The 15,239-nt window shown below is 40.8% G+C and overlaps 1 protein-coding gene across 1 annotated transcript in view; it reads left to right on the top strand.

The window, feature by feature from the left end:
• spata17 (spermatogenesis associated 17) overlaps positions 1–14,824 on the top strand; it is an 84,789-nt gene extending 69,965 nt beyond the window's left edge. The window contains exon 8 of the mRNA XM_041180596.1: positions 14,672–14,824. Within this exon, the coding sequence (XP_041036530.1) occupies positions 14,672–14,824 (153 nt within the window). The remainder of the gene's footprint in view (positions 1–14,671) is intronic.
• Positions 14,825–15,239: the final 415 nt, after the last annotated feature.

The raw sequence follows: 15,239 nt of genomic DNA on the forward strand, positions 1-15,239 counted from the left end.
TGATTTGAGACTTGTCTCCAGTTCTAAAGAAAAATAATAAAAGCAAAAATAGTCCTCGAGCCCCCACCCCTCACACCCCACATATCCCATCCATGTCACCTCCTGCCCTCCACCCACCCTCCATGGCCCCTCATACTTTCGTGCCAACCTATGCTCCTCTACCACCCCATGGCCCTTTGTAGCCCCTATGGCCTTCTATCCACCCCCATGGACCTATGTAAACTTAGTGCCAACTCATGCCAATCTGTATCCCCACCCACCACCCTTTTTTCTTACACCCTCCGTGCCAACTTATCTAGTCTCCATCATGGGCAGATCTCAGGATCCATGCTGAGGTGAAATAAAATTAAGTTCTAATGATCTATTGCAGTCTTTTTTTTTTATAAAAAAGAACTCTCATTCATAAAAGCAAATTCACTACATTTACATTCCTTCAACTACATAATCCCTTATCAAAACAAACATTCCATTCAGGTGGTTAATCTTTTATAAAGACAAGCATTTGTATTAATAGTCCCACATCAAATGTTTTTTTTTCACACAGAGGGTAATCAACCTGTGGAATTTTCTACCACCAATGGCTATGGAGGCTGTGTCACTGAGTATATTTAAGAAAGAAATTGATTTTTTTTGGAAATTAGGGGCATTAAGGGGTATGGAGAGAAAGCGGGAATATGACTTTGAGATAGGGGATCAGCCATGATCATATTGAGTGGCGGAGGAGGCTCGAAGGGCTGAATGGCTTCTTTTTCTAGTTTCTATGTTTCTATATTTATAACCACTTGGAGCTGTCAGCCAAACTGTGAACTGACAGGCACCCCACTGCAATAATGGTAGCTTGTAAAATCAGTCATGCAGCACAAATCATATAATGATGGACCTCAAGCTTATGTCAGCAGACAGAGTGAAATAATAAGCACTGATTTTTTAAACACCATTTTTGAAAACATTTAAAGGCCAGGAGATTTGACAGCTTGACAATTCCCTTCAGCTGCTCAGTTCCCTTCAGCTTGACAGTTCCCTGAGTTTATCTGCTTTTTACGCACCCTCATGTCTAATTTTAACAATCTGAAAGTGCACCCGACCTCTCCAAAAGGCCACTTTACCTCTCCCAAAGGTGTCCCTGGACCTCTCCAAAAAGGTACCCTGCTTCTCCAAAGAACTCTGGCATATTTAGACCTTCTCAAGAAAGGTCTAAAGTTTACACATCATGTTTTGGATATGCCAGTTACAAAAATTGAATCTGCTTGTAGGTAGCTGCACTTTTATATGTAAAGCTGCCTCTATGAACCGTGGATGTGCAGACTAGAATTTCACCCTGTTCCCTCTGGCAGAAATGGTTGGTGCCGAGGATTCAGGGGCAGGACATCCAGGATAGAGTCTTTGGTGCCATTTTGGATTAAGTCTGAGACCCTCTCCATCTCTACATGCTCGTGAGTCTTCAAAGTACCAGAGATGTGTTGAGAGTATTGAGTTGTAAATAATTAAGCTTTAAATTGTCCATTTAGTTCCAAGATGAAAGGGAGTTGGGCTCAAGGATAGCTAATTAGTATTTCTACCTAGAGATTCACACTGGCTTCCTCAGCATCTTTCCCCATGGCATTGTAAAGATCAGATTTCCTGGAATATCTCAGAATATCACAAGACGGTGTTGTCGAGGCTGCCTGAATCCAGGAGAGAGAAAGCAGCTAAAGGCCAAAAAGGTCCCATAATTCATGTGGTGGAAGCTCATGCTCCGATTGAACAGACCAAATTCGTGAGAAGTTAAAATGAGGCTGGAACAGTCCCCTATTTTGCGCTAAAGGGAGAGTCTCTGGGAAAAGAAAACCCCATTGTGAAAGGCAGTTCTATGATTGCAAATTACCTAGAGAAGTGGGACACAAATGGCATTGGTCCCTTTTTAAACCATCAGGCACTAAATTTCTAATGTTGTTCCTGTCAGCCTCTACATCCAACCCATCAATAGCCCCTTTGAATATTCAGAGACCCCAGGATGCCTTTCCCTTTTTTAGCTGTTCCCATCTTTGTTCCTTCCTTAAAAGATTAAAAGGTCAATTGTCTGTCTTAAAAATGAATGTATTACATGTTGTGCATGCAGGTGACGTTGCAAGTAGATCGTTGTGCTGGAGAGCATATGGGATCAGCAGTTAAGCTCAAGGTTCACTAGGCCATTCCGCTTAACCAATCCATGCCAGTCTGGTTTAATTGAAGACTCTGGTCAGGGAGTGTAATAGAATTTTTTGTTTAATTCATTCATGGGATCTGGGCATCGCTGGCTAGGCAAGTATTTATTGCCCATCCTTAGTTTGCCCAATTTATTGCCAATTAGTGGCAAGGATATAGAGTTTATAGTGGGGGCTGAGGACGGTGGCTTTGGCCATACCTGTCAGGAAAGATTGATCAATTTGGGATTCTTTTCACTAGAAAAGAGATAGTGGAAGGGTCACCTGATAGACTTCTTAAGGATTATTAAAGGATTTGATAGGGTAGATGTAGGAAGGATGTTTCCACTTGCTGGGGAAACCAAAACTGGGAGCTATAAATATAAGATAGTCACTAATAATTCCAATAGGAATTTCAAGAGAAACTTTACAGAGAGTGGTTAAAATGTTGAACTCGCTACCATAAGGAATAGTTGAGATGAATGCCATGGATACACAATGGGGAAGCTAGATAAGCACTTGAGGGGGGAAAGGAGTAGAAAGCCACGCTGTTAGCGCTAGAAGAAGAGGTGGTTTCTGCATAGCAGAAACACTGACAGGAATCTGTTGGATCGAATGGCCTATCTCTGTGCCATATCTTCATGATAATTCTATGTAGTTTTCGTAAAAAAGAAACACGTGGAATTGAATATCAAAACAAATTTAAAATCCCAAGATGCCATAAAGACAAATTTAACTTATGCAGCCACTGTCAGTCAGTAACACTGATAGTATATTGCACGTTACAATGACATAACACACCAATTGCTGCAAAACACTGAATTTCCTGACATACTGAGTGAAGCCAAAGGAGGTCCACTATTAAATTATAAAAATAGTGCATGTCCATGGACTTCCTTCCAGTTGACCCATATGCGAAGTAATCAGAGCCTGGCATCAGACTTTGACCTCACATTTGTTAACCCAAATTTGAAAAGTGCTAAATTAGAGCTGGAAAAGTGCAAATCAAAATTAAGGAAACTTAAAAAAATTGCCAATGAAAGAAAAGGCAGCCTTGAAATTGTACAGTTCAATTCACAACCTCAGGATGACCCAAAGCACTTTACTGTCATTGAGGTACTTTTCGAAGTGTAGACACTGATGTACCAAAAGTAAGATGACAACTAGTTTGCACACAGCAAACTCCCACAAACAGCAATGAGAAAATGATTGATTAGATGTTCTATTTTTATGGTGTTGATTGGGGGATAAATTTTGGCCAGGATACTGGGAATAACTCCCCTGTGAAAATATGAATAGCTCCTCTAAGAAAATACCATCGACTTATAAAAGCAACTAATTCTGAGTGACTAGTAGCAGAATTAACCAGTAGACTAAAGGAAAAGATGAACCATTGAAGTAATTCAAAATGTTTTTTCTTAACAAGATTTTATTTTCTCTGTAACTGAAATTTATGATGCTTGTACTAAATTTTAAGCAAAATCATTGAACATTACATAGTTCACAATCACCTAATTGCACATATCTGAAATGTTCTTTGTGTCTGAGTGCCATCATTATTATTTTCATTTCAAGGCCTCAGCATTTCTCAAAAACCTGAACATGGACTTTAACTGTCAAGTCGGATGCAGCAATCTGAGCCTGTGCATACTTTCCGGGGATGTAGGAGTGTTTAGTCAACCCAACATTTTCTATTCAATTACCAAAACTACGTGCTTGGTTGTCTTTTTTTATAAATATAAATTATTTAAAGGAAAGCTAGGGAACAAATATCAAAACCTCATTAGAGTGTATACCTGAACAGCGAGGTTAGTTGTGTATATTTTGTTATGATCCCAGTTATGAGAATACTGGCCAAGCCAGATTCTTGTTAGGATCCGGCTTTATGAACCATAATCATTTAAAGAATATAATGCAGGGAAGAATCATGGGTAAGGTAATAAGCAGCAGGACTCTAAATTGAAACACCAAAAGAATCTTTACTAAATGAACTTGAACAAAATAAACACACGCAATAATGACTTAATAGATGCAGTGAGCAAATAAGATAATAATTCTAAGTAATGTGAGCTTCTTCTACCTTAAATTCAATCCAACAGACATGGCACAGCTTAATCTTTTTACGGTGGCTTTCACTCTGATATGCTTTTAAACATACTCATACTCTGGAAGACATTTCCTTTTTCTCTGGGTCTGGTTGCACAGGTCACAGCTGAGGTATATGGTATATGCCTACCAATATGACACCCTGATCCAAGTATAGTCATCACTGACAGTCTCACATTAGAACCCATCAGACACATGTTGACACTCCCTTGGCATCTATTCCATAGCTTGACTTTTCCTCTCTTTACAGAGTTAATTGGTCCTATTCAATTCTCTAGAACTCCCTCTTTTCCTCTCTAAGCATACAGAACTGAGTGTTCTCATTAAAAACAACAGATTGGATGTCTGCAGCCTCCCGGTCAGCTTCTCTTATACTTAATTTTCCTAAAAGAAACACCAGTTTTACTTTTAGAGTGTAGTTCCTCCCCCAGCAATCTTCTCCATAGCAACTGCAGGGTTTTCTTGCTTCCAAAAGCCCCTCAGGTAGGCCAAAAGTTCAAGCACGTTTGTAAACACACACAGGCATCCTAAACCAAACTGAAAGTAAAACACCCCCCAATTCACCTTAAACTGAACCAAAACTCTACATTATTAACCTGTAATATAACCCACAATACAGACATTATAGCAATATGTTTGTTGAGTGAGAAACAGAATAGACAAATGGATGATTTTAACCCAGCCTGCCCCAGGCATATGGAGCCTTAATTAAAAGATGAATATTGTACTTTGATTTTTGTCATTCCCTCACTCGCTCGACTTTCATACAAAGTGGCTGATCCTCCTCCAAGCCACAGACCAGCTAAGAAAACCTAGTGGGTTTGGTGTTCAACATTAACTGTTCAGTGTTAAAAGTGTCACTGTTTTGCCTGTCACGTAACACATGTTCTCTCACTAGCTCCTGTCTTACAATGGCAGTATGCAAGGTTTTAATAAAACTTCTTTTGTTTAGTTTATGTTGCAGGATCTAGCCACTGGATGACTGTCGGAGCAATTTATGTTCTGAACTTGCTCCCATGTCATCCATGTTGCTTTATGCCTAGTAGGTAATCGATATATTCTTTACACTTTAATTTATTATTTTCACTTCTAATTTTTGTTTTCTTCTGCCTACCTCAAAGCCGCCTTATGCCCACAAAATATATCATTGGTTGATATTGTTTTCTTCATAGCATATCAGTGCCCTGGGTAAGCCCTCGTAGGTTGTAGCACAGGTTGTTTTCTGCTCCCTATCTACCCTGATATAATACTCTGACAGCATAGATATAGAAAAGATAGGGAAATCGAAACTGGCAGCTATACATATAAGATAGTCACTAAGAATTTCCTACAACAGATTAATGTAAAAGAAATGACTGCCTCTTTGGGAGCATGTTTGGGACTCCTCTATCCTCCAAGTAAATTGCTCTCCTTGCTTTTCTAAGTCTGCTAGCCCACAGTATATCCTGAGGCCATTCTCTACTTCAGCTTTCTCACACCCACCAGTTACCAGACAACCTAATAGCCTGCCCTGCCTCTCTGTCCCATGGTCAGTGCCCCATCCACTCTTTCAGTGACTCGTGCCTCTCAATCACTAGCTGGTCTAGGTTGACATGGCTGTGGGGAAATTTATGTGGGCAGCAGGCAGCCACAGGATACTCGGTATTTTTATCTATTATTTATTTATTCATTTTTGTACGTCTTTCTGTCTGTCTGTCTCTTTCTGTTTTCTTTCCTCTATTTCATTTTGGAACTATCTGCTGAATGCATGTATACAATTCCCTTCCTTGCTCAACTCTTGTCTCTCATCCCTTTGCTCTGCTCTTCTGTGCCTCACTCCTCTATCAGTTTTGTTTCCCAGCCTGACCAGCTTCCCACGTCTTCCCTTTCTCTTCTATTTCCACCCACCAAAGCTCTTCTTCATTCCACTATGCTTTCCTCTCTAACATTTTGTAAAAATGTTGGTGGTACTTTAGTAAATAAACTACTATACAGTTTGAGGTAAAAAATGCTGCCATCCAATTACATTTGATACTTTTTAAGTAGACATCAGCTAAACAATCAATCATTTGAAATTTCCTAACCTTGCTGAAACTGTATACAGCACATTATTTGGCCTAGGTAGATGATGGTCAGCATTCTCGTTGGATTAAAAGGAAATGGCAATAAAATTTGAAAGATGCTCACTCTGTGAATTCCACGTGCTTGCTCTCCAGGCACGGAGTCCCTCGAACCAGGAGCACATACTGGGATTTGCACTGAAACAAATGGACAGTAAATTGTGCAGTTCAACAAAAAAAACTTGGAATTTAAGTGCATGAATATAAATACCTGATGTGTACTCCCAGCAGCTGAGGCCCTGGCTTGGTGTGCACATTAAATTGCCCACTAAAATGTATATTTATAAAGATTATCTACATTTGACCCCAAAAAGTAAAAGAATTAACATAATTTCTTCATGGCAAAGCAAATCTGTATTAAAAGTCATTTAACAGTGCCTTTTCCAACACGACTGATCATCCAACCAGTATTTAGTTCACTGCAACAGTGATTAAAGAATAGAGAAGGATTATTGGTTAATCAGAACCATGAAAGCTAATGGAGAATACATGAAAAATTAATCTGAACTGGGTTTAGGATAATATGAAGAGATTAATTTAAACAGACAGCATATTGCCATTAAATATCATATTAGTATTAACGTTTACACATTATGTAAAGCAATAATGAATGAGAACGTGGGCTGAAACCAAGATAAATGTACACCTTTGAGTTCATTGTAGATTTTGCTATTTTCTTAATTATTTTTGATCATAATCCAAACCAAACTATATATTTAAAGAGAGGTTCAGCGCTCGTCTTCGCAAATTAGAGTCGATGGCCTTGAAATATGTTCACACTGGACTTTGCGCATTAATACAGTAGCAACTACAAAATGCTGAAACTGATGTACAAGAGGATCATGTGAAATTGGACCTTTTGCAGCATCAGAAGGTGATCTGCATTCTGGAGATGTGTCGATCGTGTGGAACGTAAAAAAATCAACTAGTAGGAATACCAGCAGTGAACCTACTTGGGAAGGGAGAGTTAGGAGGGGATCAAGAAGGGGGGGGTGGATGGTGGCAAGCATTGGGTCATGGTTTTAAAGTGGAACCAGGATGAACATACCTTCTGATTCCCCATTCAGGCAACTAAACAAAAGCATACTTATTATTTTGGTGGTAACCTTCAGTGACCCCCTTTAAAGGTTGCTGATTTGGCTGATGCTCATTTGAGAAAACTGACTGCTGCATGCACAGCCCAGCCCATGTTTTGGTCAGCTCCAATCCAATATCATAAAGGGACCCGAAATAGGCATTTTCCTGCCTCCTGCACCTCGATCTGCATAGACATTGGGCCAATGTCTGCTTCGGGCAGGCATCCTGTGCAATCAACAGATGCAGTAATTAGTGTAGCTGGGAGCACAAGCTCAATATGGAATGACTATGTGCAGCCTGCACACCATATTCAACTATTTTAATGACTTTATTTACGACTATTCTCTGTTCAAAAAGCAAAATGATTTTGGAATTTCAAAATAGTGTATATTATGATGCAATCCAAGGATTCCGGCAGCAACTCAGGAACAGAGACGTGCACATATGTGTGCAATAGTGGCTTGCAGGAATTTCCCATTAAACAGAGGATTGTCGGTTCAGTGTTTGATGCGGAATTGCTGGATGCTGCCCGATGTCATGAGTTGGGGGCATATCGAGGTTTGGAAGCCATTTTAACATTTTGCACCATGCTGGGTTCTTTGAGTGTTGTTGCCTCCACACTGAGGTACATGGGCTTGACGACATTGACATTGACATTGAAGACTGAGCAGGTTGCTTAGGCTCCTCCTGGAGGACTAGTTTGGAAGGCAGTGTTTATAAAAATTCACGGTCCTGTCCTTGCACACCTGTGTGGGGGAAAAGGGGTACAAAAACCAGCAGTCCTATGACCAGGCATGGAGTACAAAACAGTCCCATGTGACCAGGTTTTGGGGGAGAGAAGAAGCTGAAGAGGCGAGCCTGATGGTTAGATCCAGGAACAGTGATAAGCAAATAGAAAGTTGCTGCTGCTGTTTCTGTTTCCTTGAAATAATTGAATGACCTGATTCAACCATACATTGCACAAGGTCGTTGCTTACCGTTTAGATAAAGGTGATTCTGGTGGATCGCTGCAACCCAAACCAATGGGATCAGAGCTGACAAAGTTCTGGAGAAGTGTGCCACTTTGTTGAAGATTGTACCCCTGGAACCTGGGTTGAATGGGAGCTGCTGTCTGATGAGACTCAATGGCTAATTCCTTGAAGGAAAGGAGCTGGATTTCTACCTGTGTAAGACCAGAGCTTTGAAGGACTTGGTGGCTGAAATTGGTGTCATATCTGCTGAGTGGACTGCTTGATTAAATCTGAGAGCTCTATCTTTGTTGTATCTGCTATTTAATGTGTAATTTATGATTTATATTGACCATAATTATGTTTAACTTATATTGATTTTGCTTTGATAAAGTAAAAAAGTCATAAAAATGGTGAAGTCTGTTCATTGGTTCTTTCATTGGGGTCATTTGGTAAATTTGGTTCTTGTGGTTTGTTGATTTTGGGGATCATAACAATATAGAAAATTGCAGTGTTCTTCATTTTTCCTAATGATAAGGTATTGTTAATGTTTTCAAAATTGTAGTGTCTGGAAATATTGAGCACTTAATACTTATTTCTCAGTTTTCTCTTTATTCCTTTCATTTACTTACCCCATGACTCTCTTAGCTACTGAAATTTGCCAATGCTTAATCCTGGTCAGTCAACACGAGGCACATTTCCATCAAGTGCACTTGGGAGAAGTTCTGTTTTTACTTTCCCCTATCCATTTTGACCATGTTTGATCAAGTTTCCCAACTAAAGTAAGCAAGTTAAAATGTATTTATTTAGCATGTGCATATCACAGCCAAGCAGTAGCCTCACCAGTGGCTAGATGGAGTTCTTAAAGCCTGCCTTCAAATTTAGCCAGTGAACACTCCTCAACCATGTGAGTCATTGTTTGGACTTCATCACGGCTGCAGTCTGAATGGTCTTGGTGACCCAACTGATGTTGGGTGGCTGCATGGAGGCCTTGGTCAGTCTGGAAATGGTTTAAGAAGGCCTACTGTCACCTTGGGAGATCAAAGCCATGTGCACGAGCAGTGGGGCCAATGGTGAGCGAATGATTTTGTTGGATGCTTTCTCCTGCCAATCCTCCTGCATAGGTTATTAGCTGTTACTCCATGGTGTGGTGGGTTTAACCATATGAAGTGGCTTGACAGAAGGTGTATGGCTGGTGAGTTGAGGATGTCATTGAATAAGCGCAGGCTTGGGTTGATTCTATGTACAGTAGCTTATCTGGTGCAATTACCCTCCTGATGTGGCGGTGGGGGGATAGGTGGGCAATGTTGCTCAGGACTGGGAACCAGGGGAGTTGGTCAGAGTACCTGTGATGATGCGCATTGTTGAGTTGAGTCGCACATCGATAAGTTTGGTTTTGGGAAGATCAGTACCATATTGGAGCGCAGTGTTCTGCAGTTGAATATGTGATGGCAAAAGCAGAGGTCCTTGGGGTCTTGTTCTGTGATCCCCATGAAATATCAGCCTTTTACTGAAGTTGCTGCAGGTTTTAATTTTTTCTGTTGTTTTGAAGAGGTGCTGTCGGTGTGTGAGGGCTCTGTTAAGGGGAATGCCTTGATAAACAAGGTGTGGATTGTTCTTTAGCCTCTGGCTATAAGGGTGATGATCAGTTCCTTCTTAGCACTGGCATTGTAAAGGTGGATTATGCTAAATACTTTTTTTATATTGGTGTTTGGTTTTAGGCACCATGTCTAGAAGTAATTGACCAGCTTTGCAATATTGTCGTTTAGTGCATCTTCTGGTGCAGGGAAAGCCTGAGCCTGTATGCCACAACAGATGTCATCTGCATAGATAAACATCTGGGACCAGGCTTAGGGTAAATTGTTGGTGTACAAGTTGAATAGGACTGGGGCTAAGACAGACCGCTGAGGTAGCCCATTCATCTGTTTCCTCCAGGCATTAGTCTTGTCACCCATATGCACCCTGAACCATCAGTCCTGGTTCAATGGTGTCAGTAACCAAGGGAGGGAGAACTCTTGATATTTTGACAAATAGGTCAATGTTCCATACCCTGCAGTGAGGTCAAGGAAAACTGCCCATGTTTTGAGATTTCTTTGAAAACCATTTTCAATGAAAGTCGTTAATACGAGGGGTTGATCATGTGCTTCTTCCTTGTCGAAAACCTGTTTGGTCTGCATTTAGGATGTTCTGGATTGACCCGCTGTAGGATTAGGTGCTCTACTACCTTGGACCATACTGATAGCAGGGGTATTGGCTGTTATTTTGACAGTAATTTTGGGTCTTTGCCTAGTTTTGGGGGGACCGAGGACTTTAAACATGCAGCAAAATTTTTCAGCCTTACTTCGCATATGACCACTAAAAAATTGGGCCCAATCAGGACCGGGGCCGTGGGCCAAGGTATTTCAGAACATGGGGAGGATGTTGTCATAACCAGCAGTAGTGCCCATCTTGATGGTTTGTTGTACTTTGTCCAGCTCCAGGGTGGTGAATGGTCCACGGCAAGACCTGGAGTTGTGCTGCTTATAGAAGAATCTCCACTCACTCCAGATTTGCTGCTTCACATTTTGTTTTTGGCGGTGTCTTTCCCAAGTGAAAGAGATGGATCGCTACCTGGCATTTACAGATAGGTAATTAGGCATTAGTGTTCGCTGGGTTGCTGTGAAGGGCTGAGGACTCTCCAACATTTCCGAAGGGTGAAGTCCAAGTTCTTTGTTGTCTCTTCCAATCTGGCCTGGCTAGCACAGTCCAGTGATTCAATCAGAGATTGTCTGCCATATCTGAGTCACCAGGGGATCCCTATTGGAGTAGGAAGACAGACTCCTAATTAAAATGACACACACCTAATATTCCAGCTTGTAACCAACAAAAAGCTTGTTATCATTTTGTGTGTGTTTGATAAATGGCTGTCATACAAATCAATATAAGTTCGCTTCAGCAATTCAGATCTACAAATTAAAACATTTAGACTTGTTGTGCTTGTAAGGTTGGGAATCAAATATTTAACTGTGGGTTCCTTAACTTTGTAGTACGTTCAAGCCTATAGCCAAAGCAAAGATATATTTTATTGAAAACATATGGTAGTTTTAGCACAAATGGGCGAGATTCCCTTCCAAGCAAAATATTGTGAATACAAGATTGAAAGATGTATATCAGTCAAAGTCTGAAAGACAAAAGAGATAAAAGTTAAAATAAAACAGAAAAAAGGAGGCTTTTACAAATGCCAGAAGCAAAATTCATTTCACAACCAGAAAGATTATGGGAATTACAAGAGGGAATTGAAAAAATTAAGATGAGAGGCAAAGAGAGGTCATGAGAAAAAATTAGGCCATATTAAAACAAATTCTTTTGATCTTAAAACAAATAAACATTTTATAAACATACATATAAAGTCTAGGGGAAAAGTAGGGCCTGTTAGGGACCCAAAGGGAAGTCTTAATGTAGTGGTAGATGACATGGCTAAAGTATTATATGAGTACTTTGTAGCTGTCTTCACAAAGAAAGTGGATGATGTGAAGGTTACATTAAAAGAGGAGAGGGAAGTTATGGACAGGAGAGTGATAGACGACAAGACGTACTAAAAATATTGGCATTATTGGAAGTTGGTAAGTCATCTAGCCCAGGTGGAATGCATTCTAGGTTGCTGAAAGATGCAAAAATAGAAACGGCAGAGGCCTTAGTCACAATCTTTCGATCATCATTGGGTACAGAGTAGTGCTGGAGAACTGAAGGGTTGCTAATGTTATACCAGTGTTCTGAAAAGGGGAGAGAGAGAAATCAGGAAACTAAAACCAGTCAGCCTAACATCACTGGTGGGGAAGTTATTGGAAGCCATTATTCTGGGCAAAATAAACGTTCATTCGGAAAAACACAGGTTAATCGAAGAGAGCCAACATGGGATTATTAAATCAAATAATATCTGACTAGCTTGACTGAATTATTTGATGATGTAATAGAAGGCTGATCAAGACAACGTAGAAGATGTTTTATGTGTATGGACTTGGAGAAGGCATTCAAAAAGTGCTATACAGGTGGCTTAAGGGATGGAAGCCCATGGAATTCAAGGGAAAGTGACGTTTTAGATACAAAATCAGCTCAGTGACAGGAAGCAAAGTGTGATGTGGATGAATGTTTTTCATACTGGGAGATTGTTTGGAGTGGTGTTTCCTGAGGCTCAGTTTTGCATCTGTTGCTCTTTTCAAGTTTTATAAATTACCTAGCCTCAGGTGCAGGGCGCGGCATTATAAAGTTTGCAGATGATCTGAAACTTGGCAGTGTAGTAGATAATAATTATATGTTTCAAGATGACAGAGGATGGTGTAACGGGCAAAAGCATGACAATTGGACTTCAGTGCAGAAGAGTGTGAAGTGATATACCTAAGAAGGAGGAATATGAAAAGGCAGTATCGTATAAATGGCATGGTTTTGAAAGGTCTAGATGAGCAGAGAGATCTTGGTCACAAATCCTTAAAGGTGACAGAACAAGTTGATGAGCTGTTAAGAAAGCATTAAGGTTACTTGGGTTTAGAGAAGTAGGATATAAAAGGAAAAGAGATTGTGCTTGAACTTTATAAATCACTTGTTATGTCTCAGCTGTAATACTGTAGACAATTCTGAGAACTACACTTCAGGAAATATGCAAAGGCTTTAGAAAGGGTACAGAGGATGTTTGCCAATATGTTAAATGTAATGAATAATTTCAGTTTTAAGAAGAGGTTGGAAAAATTATGATTGCCTTAGGTTTTGATGGAGAAAAATCTTTCCCTCTGGCGAGTGAGTCAATCACGAAGATCATAGGGTAGTATTTAATAGAGGTGGTGGGGGATCACTCACTGGCTGGAGAGCCAGCAAGAGCCCCACATTGCCTCTTTTAGGGAAAGGCTGCCACATTAAATGGCACTCAGGCACTTAACTGGACAGGTAAGCGTTCCCCAGGATCTAGGGCGCACTGGGGAGGTGGTGGCTGCTGCTGGTATAACACCTACCCGAGGCCTGATATTGTCGCTGGATCCAAAGGCACAGGTAAGTGACGGCTGGAGGGGATTGCAGGGCGAGGGTTACAGGAAAGTGGGGTCAGCAGCAAGGGCAGGGGGTTGGCTCTCAGTGGTTCCCACCCATCCTCCCCCTTCCTGATGTCAGGTCCTTCAGTCAGACTCTGAGTGCCTTTGATTGAGCGACCTCCCTATCCCTTGTAGTGCACAGGCAACCCTGCACAGGTTTGCTTAGCGTGCTTCTTGCATAGCGGACCTCCCCTCCACCCCCACCCCTTGCCAGCCTGCTGCTGGGTTAATACCAGCGGTGGCAGAACGTGGTCCTTAAGTGGGCATTAATAGTCCACTTAAAGCCCTCAATTGGCGACAGGGCGGGAAGACCATCCACTGGCCTTCCCACCATGGACTTAACCGGTTTGGAGGCCAGAAGGTGGCAGGAACTCCACCTGCCACTCCCCCACCTAATTAGATGCCCCCTTCCACCATCAGACTCACCACAGAGGAAGACATTGAATTCCACCCATAGATTCAAAATCATTGGCTAAAGATCCAGAAAGGAGTTGAGATTTTTTTTTCTGAGAAGAATCTGGAATACTTGAGCAAGTCATGGAAGTAGATTCCATAAATATTTTTATAAGGGGTTTGGACAGGTACTTGAAGTTAAGGAATTAATAAGGTCTGGAACAAAAAGTTGGTGTGTGGGACTAAGCACAATTGCTTTTTCAAAGAGCCAGTAAAGGTAACATGGGCTGAATAGCTTCTATAATTCTATGAAATCCACCACCTTGTTTTGAGTTTTGGTGTGGAGGATAATCTGACATTGTCCATTTTATCTTCCTAGATTAATGCCAAGTACTGGCCCACCATGATGAGGCATTGATGGGGATCCTGATGATGGTTGTAGCTTAGTGATGAGAGACACTTAAGGGGAGAAAGTGACACACACACTTAGCAGAATTGGGATGTAAATTACAAAGGGTTAACAACAGCAACTGACTCCAAGTTTTTATTGTGCAATATTCTGCAAAGAATTTTAACTCGATATAATATTGATTAACAGTTTCAAAATCAAACTGCTTTTCCATCTCTGGACACTTTTGAATTCTCATCTATCAACAAAATGTTATCAACTTTCATGTTCTTTGTAACTGTATATCAAAAGGTATTACTTTTATAAATAATTTACAATAGAGAAGCTGGCAGCACTTACACAGACGTGCAGGTTCCTCAGTCATCAATAATGTGTCAAAAAACATGACAATAAAACATTTACCTTATCCTGTACCTGTCAGGGTCCCTTCCGCGATACTGCTGAAGTATTGCAACAGCGCTACAAGCCTTTGGAGCCAACCTTGCGGGTGGCAACATCAATCATGTCGGAGAAAGAGGCCAGAGAGGAGATGAAAAGAGAAGAATGGAGAAATCGTGTACACGATGATATGTAAGTGACTATCTTTAACACCTTTTGTATACATTTTTTATGTAGTTTATAGTTATTGTTAGTCTTAAGCATTAATTATAGCTTATTATTTATTTGGTGAAGTAATAATGCAATGTTACATTTCAACTTAAAAACAAAATACTTTCATTTTATATTTAATCGCTATGTACAGCAGAACATGGAGGCTTAGTTGTTGAATTGTGGCCACATTGGCACGTAATCCAGATGCAGCACACGATGCATGTTTATAAAAGCGCATGTGCAGAAGCATGGCAAATTGATCTGCCGGTCTCATTTGTTACTGCAGCTGCCAGTTGTTGCCCCAGAGGCAATTTGGTGGTGGTGAATGTGCAACAAGGATTGGCCTGTGGGAATGTTGGCTAATGATCTAAGGTATGTCAGGTGGAAGGAGGCAATCA

Source organism: Carcharodon carcharias, chromosome 2 (genome assembly GCF_017639515.1).
Source record: "Carcharodon carcharias isolate sCarCar2 chromosome 2, sCarCar2.pri, whole genome shotgun sequence".
NCBI lineage: Eukaryota > Metazoa > Chordata > Chondrichthyes > Lamniformes > Lamnidae > Carcharodon > Carcharodon carcharias.